Genomic DNA, 6063 nt, shown 5'->3' on the forward strand with positions numbered 1-6063 from the left:
AGAAATTGACCTGTTAGCCGGGGAAATACTGTCCGGTTGGTAGTGGGAAGAGGAAGAAGATAAACAAGTCGGGGAAAGGAAAAGGACCGGACGCTTAGGGGTGGAAACAGGAAAGAGGACCGACCGGCAAGGGCGGGCAGGGCGGCTTGGGGAAGGAAGAGAAGACTGGCCGGACACGGGAGGGAACAGGGAAAATAGGCAGGCCGGGGGAAAGAAAAAAACGATCAGTGTTGTGAGCAAGAAAAAGGCCGGTCGGGGAATAGAAGAAGAAAAAAAAAAAGTCGGGGGAGGGGAGAAGAAGAAAAGGACCAGTCGGTCGAGGGATTAAAAAAAAAAAAAAAAAAAAAAACTAGCCGGTCAGGGTCGGATGCAATAAAAGGAATGGCCTGCTGGAGAAAGGAATATGAGAAGACAGGCCGATCAGGGGAGGATAAGAGATGTTCCAGTATTGCTGACAGTACTCTGTGTAAGTTCTATTTTTTATTTGGAAAAAGTTCTCTGAATGGAAAGTTTATCACATTGATGTAACGCCCTTATGGGGCATTGGTTGCATGTTTTCTGTAATCAATATTTCAGTGACTATTTACATCCCTGCAAACCAGGTCACTCTGCATTCTTTTATGATTGGAGACTAGTTGCAATAGTCATCTCTCTACTTGACTATTTCCATCAGTTGCTGGAAGAGAGACTTATTTCATGCCAATATCAAGGACACTCTGATGAAAATTTGTGTTCTACAATATTTGCTGTCGTCATTACAGGGCAGGGGGTAAGGCTCATCTGCATACAATAATGACATTTATCCCATAATTCAATTCGGTGTCTGTGCACTCTACAATATTTACTGTCGTCATTACAGGGCGTGGGGTAAGGCTCCTCTGCATACACTAATGGCATTTATCCAATAATTCAATTAGGTGTCTGTATACCCCTCCTTAAATGGGGCAGGAGTAGTCAAGTTGCCGCCATCCACCAAATTCATGATTTGTTGTTTGGTGAGTAAGCTAGCCATGAGTTATTGAATAACCTAAACTGACATTTTCCGGTAGATAAATACAGGTTCTTCCTACGAAAAGTCGGGGCTTAAGAGGGTCTGGAAAGTGGACTCCAACAAGAACTCTAACAACTGTGTCATTAAATGTGAGTGGTTGTGGTAAAGATGAGAGCAAGAGGAAAGGGACTAGCAGTTTGTTTATGAGAAAGAAGATTGATGTGATATCGTCAAGTGAAACTAAGTTGAAGGGGAGGGGATTGTTTTTGTGTCTGTAGTCCTTGTAGAGAGAAAAGTTAAGAGGAAAGAGAAGGTTTTGGATCGATTTACATTAATGTTCAGGAGAAATACAAATATAGTTGTATTGGGAGATCTTAATATTAGAATAGGATATGAGCGATTAGATGGAGTAGTAGTGAGGTTTGGGGTGCCAAATTATAGAGGAAGGATGTTTCTGGATACGTGTTTACAAAAAAAACCCATTTGGTGATAGCTAATATATTGTTTAAGAAGAGAGTTGATCACATGTACACATGGAAAAGAGTGGGGAAGGGTGGTTGGTAAATCATTAATGGACTTTGTAGTGGTACTCAAAGGAGGGATTGGAAGAGTTCTGGATGTTAATATTTTCAGGAGAGAGAGAAGGGGGGAGTGTCAGACATTTTTAAGGGAAATTGAGAGCATTAACAGAAGAAAAAAACATAGTTTATCAATGGTAGTTTTCTGTACACAATCTAAAAACCTTAAATTACCATTCATCTTAGGATGTAGAATACAGAAACAAGCTTCACCCTTTCCTCCACATCACAGAAGGGTAACATGTAAACTGTATAATGTGCCAGTGTATTTGTTTGCCTATTCTCTAGAGCAGCGTTTCTCAACTAGGGTTCCCCGGAACCCTAAGGTTCCGCAAAAGGTCCCTAAGGGTTCTGCGAGAACAAGTGAGATAAGCTAATGTATTTTTTATATAATCTCATATACGTAATATAATTAAATGCGTGCGGCATATTCTTGGTTATTGTAATAATGTAATATAGACATAATCCTATCTAACCTATTGTTACGATGAAAATAAAATGAGACATATGGTATATATGTTTTTATCGCATGGGTTCCTTGAGACATGCAATTTATTTTAAAGGTTACGCAAAGGAAAAAGGTTGAGAAACGCTGCTCTAGAGTATAGAATTTTTGTAGTGCAGTTGAAATTCAATTTTGCACAATGTATTTAAACCATTGCTTGTGTATATATCTTTATGTGTAGACAAGAGACTATTTGATCATCTATGCTTGAATATGGTTTCAATTTCCTCTAAGGATTTGCCCTTAGTTTCGGGTAGGAGGAGCGGAATAGCGGCTGAGAGAAAACCACAGATGGCGTAAGTCCAAAAGGCACCATGAAGACCAAAAGTGTTCTTTAGCGGCACGAACATATAACTCACAGAAAACACGACGATCCAATTAAAGACAGTGCTCATTCCTTTGCCAATTAGTCGAAAGGACAGAGGCAAGAGCTCGCCGGGAAGTATGTTGGAAACTCCAATGACGGAGGCAATGAAGAAAGTAAATGCCAGCACAGCTACCGAGGGAAGCCAAGTCCATCCAGCCACTATCATTTCACCATTATCGAACTCGTTCTTGAAGTAAAAATAAAGCCCGAGACTGAACATGGAGGCTGAGCATCCAAGCGATGACACAATGAAGCCCGGGCGACGGCCTACGCAGTCTGTCAGAGAAAAAAATACCAACGACCCCACCGTCCTTCCAACGCCTACAAGGATAGAGCAAGCTGCAGCACTACTGCAGGAATTTGTCTCACCAAAGATGACTACGGTGTAGGCCAAAATAGCGACGTTTCCACCCCATTGCCAGAGTAGAGTCATCAGCATAAGCAGAGAAAACCTTTTCAGAATGCTTGGATCTTGGAGCTGTTTTATTTGTCCCACCACGTTATGATTTGTGTGTCTCATGCCCTTGACCTGTTCGAGTATATCTTTCCTTTCCTGATCAATTTTGTATTTGTTTCCTCTGAAGAACTGGAGAGCCTTATCAGACCTTACATTGTAGCCCTTGCTTGCTAGCCATCGAGGAGAATCATGCATGAAGAGGAGGCCGATAAAAGAGGGAACTGTAGTGGTGATACCGGCGACCAGTGCCAACTGGCGCCAGGTTAGATTCGAGGTGCCGATGGCATAGTAGGAGATCATACCAACACCACGCGAAATCTCGATGATTCCACTTAAGGACCCTCGATAGTCCTTGTAGGAAATCTCTGCCACGTAGGTGTAAGGTGCAGTCTCGAGCACACCGACGGTTGCACCGAGGAGGAACCTGAATACCAACAGGAGAGAGACAGAATTGGCAAAAGCGACCCCCAACCAACATGCCAAGGTAGCGGGCAAGGCCAGGAGCAGTGTTCTACGCTGGCCCACTATCACCATGGATGGTCCTGCCACTAGCGCCCCCAGGATACTACCCATGTTGGTCAAACTGCCTAGAAAAGAAAAATGTTAGTTATTCCATCAAATAATAGTAATCACAGCAAAACTAAAACATTCAATTGGACCTACACACTTTTAAAGGAGAGATTGTTGTACATTATTTTTAGTTAACATTTTAAAATGTTATAATATTAAATTTTACATATCTAAAGGTCTTGTTTTGGCTGAAATAAAATGACTTTGTTCACTTAGAGGTGTCTTATCTCGTATATGTAATTGAAAGATTAATTAAAAACGGGGCTTGGATAATTCTTACTGAAAAGAGCCGTGGTGGAATCCTCCAGCACGATGTCGGTTGCGTCGCTTGACGTGAATTGAGGGAGGGTGATTCCAGAATAGATAACTGCACTGGACACCGACATGTAGGGCAGGGCGGCTGCCAAGCTCCCAAGAACCTGCCAAAAATTATAATATTTTGCTTCATTTATTAATTACCTTCTTTCGAAATTGATGTGCATATCACAGAGAGAATCGGATGTATGTGGTAAAAGATGTAACTGATTTTTCTTTCTTTTTATTCTGAAATCTGTAATGTCTGAAAATAGAGTTGTTTATGGCGTTTATGTTGTTTTATTTCTAAATATCTGTGTTGAAAATTCTAGTTGGTTCATCAACATAAGACCATAAGAATCGAGGAGACTACAAGAGACCATAAGGCCTACACAAGGCAGTTCCATGTCAGCCCGTAAAGTTATCTAATCTTCTCTTTAAAAGAAGAAAAAGAAAAAAAGTTCCAGGGCTCACTACATGGTTACTAAGTCTATTCCATTCGTTAATCACTCTGTTCTTAATCCAGTTCTTGCCCATTTCCTTCTTAAAATTAAATTTACCTAATTTAAACCCATTGCTATGAGTCCTACCATGATGTATTAGTATGACGACCTTGCCTGCATGCCTCTTGTTAAAATCCTTAACCTATTTGAATACCTCTATTAGATCACCACGGATTCTACGTCTTTCTAGAGTGTATGTCAGTGTCAAAACATGTCTTTGTAAGGTAAATTTCTAAGCCCTTGTATAATTTTGGTCATTCTCCTCTGTACTAATTCTGATGAATTAATATCTATGCTATAGCACGGAGACCAAAAGTGTACCACCTAGTCAAGGATGGGTCCAACTATCATCAGAAAGAGTTTAATGATTACCTCTGCACTCCAGTGTCAACCGACTAATTGTTCACAGTTTTCAAATTTACACTCTTTTAATACATACATACATACATATACCAAGGCTTTTTCCCCCTTCCAAGGGAGGTAGCCAAAAAGGGAAAGGCATAAAAACACTCCCACCCATTTCATCCCTAAATACACTCCACACCCCTCCCACCCTTCCTCTCATCTGAGCACCTCCTGGATGACGGGTCATCCCTGCACCCTGCCCACCGCCCTGGGTCAGAAGCAGTGTCGCAAGACACAGTACATCCACAGCAAGGCCGCTTCATTTAATCGGCGACCCCCCCTCTCCGTCCCCCTTTGCATATAAGGAGAGGACGGGGAGAAATCCCTTCGGGCTGCGTCAAAATTTACTCACACATACTACTCTCGGGAAAAAAAATCGTCTGGACCCGGGGATTTTGTAGCTTTAGGTCTATCAATTTGTTTGACTACATCTTACTTGCTAATGCTGATATTAGTTAGTCTACTGCCCTCATCCCCACTGAAGATCGGGTTGAAGTCAGGTACCATATATATATATATATCCTCTCTTTTATAAATACTGAAAGTATTTATCAAACGCCCTGCTCATTTTTTTTTTCTGACCCTATCAAAACATCATCGTCGAATTTAAATGGACCTGTCCTTTGCTTATTCTTAGCTCTGTAGAGATGAAATAATCCCTTGGGGTTAGATCCCACTTGTCTGACAGCCTTAATTTCGTAGTTACGTTTCGCTCTGCGCCTGTTCTTTTTAACCAGTCTAGCAATTTCATCACACCTAATCCTAAGGTGTGTTTCTCCCATTTTCATTCTAACACAAAACCCTATTTTTATTCTGCATCAATCTGTGTGCATTAGTATCCTCACTAATCTTTTTGAAGGGTACAAAGTTTCGTCGAGGACACAAAATTTTAGTGGTTAAGGTATTGTATAAATCATTTAGACAGTTGACCTCATTAATGACTTCCGGGCTGAACTCGTTAGTGACGACATTTGAGAGTTTCCTTATTTCCCACGTGACATGACCTAGGTCTAGACCCCTGACTTCGTTAATGATCTCCGGGCTGACAGCGTTACTGACCTCACTTTAGATTTCCCCTGTTTCCCCTTTTTCATGACCCAGGACAGTGCCGGTTCCAAACTTAGTCAGGTATCTCCTCAAATCGTCAAAATTGGCCACTTTGAGGTCAGGGACTAATATGTTATACCTACTATTTAGTTTTTTCCATTTAATGCGAAATTGTATTTCTTGATGATCACTAGTAGTCTATCACCCACTTGTACATTTCTTATCATATCGTCATGTTTTGTTAACATCAGGTTCAAAGTATTCTCTCCCATCGGAGGCTCGGTGATCGCATAAAAAAAGCCTCTTGATCTCATACTAAAATATCCCAGTCACTGTTCCTATCGTT

General features: G+C 41.2%; 1 protein-coding gene across 1 annotated transcript in view; it reads right to left on the bottom strand.

Moving 5' to 3' along the window:
• Positions 1–445: 445 nt before the first annotated feature.
• The window catches only part of LOC143035708 (facilitated trehalose transporter Tret1-like), an 11331-nt gene continuing 5713 nt past the window's right edge, over positions 446–6063 (bottom strand). Inside the window, exons 4-5 of the mRNA XM_076202586.1 lie at positions 3749–3887; positions 446–3485 (exon numbers count right to left, since the gene is read on the bottom strand). Of these exons, the coding sequence (XP_076058701.1) occupies positions 2272–3485; positions 3749–3887 (1353 nt within the window). The 3' untranslated portion in view covers positions 446–2271. The remainder of the gene's footprint in view (positions 3486–3748; positions 3888–6063) is intronic.

This window comes from Oratosquilla oratoria, chromosome 19 (genome assembly GCF_046742065.1).
Source record: "Oratosquilla oratoria isolate Oo_2021 chromosome 19, ASM4674206v1, whole genome shotgun sequence".
Classification (NCBI taxonomy): Eukaryota; Metazoa; Arthropoda; class Malacostraca; order Stomatopoda; family Squillidae; genus Oratosquilla; species Oratosquilla oratoria.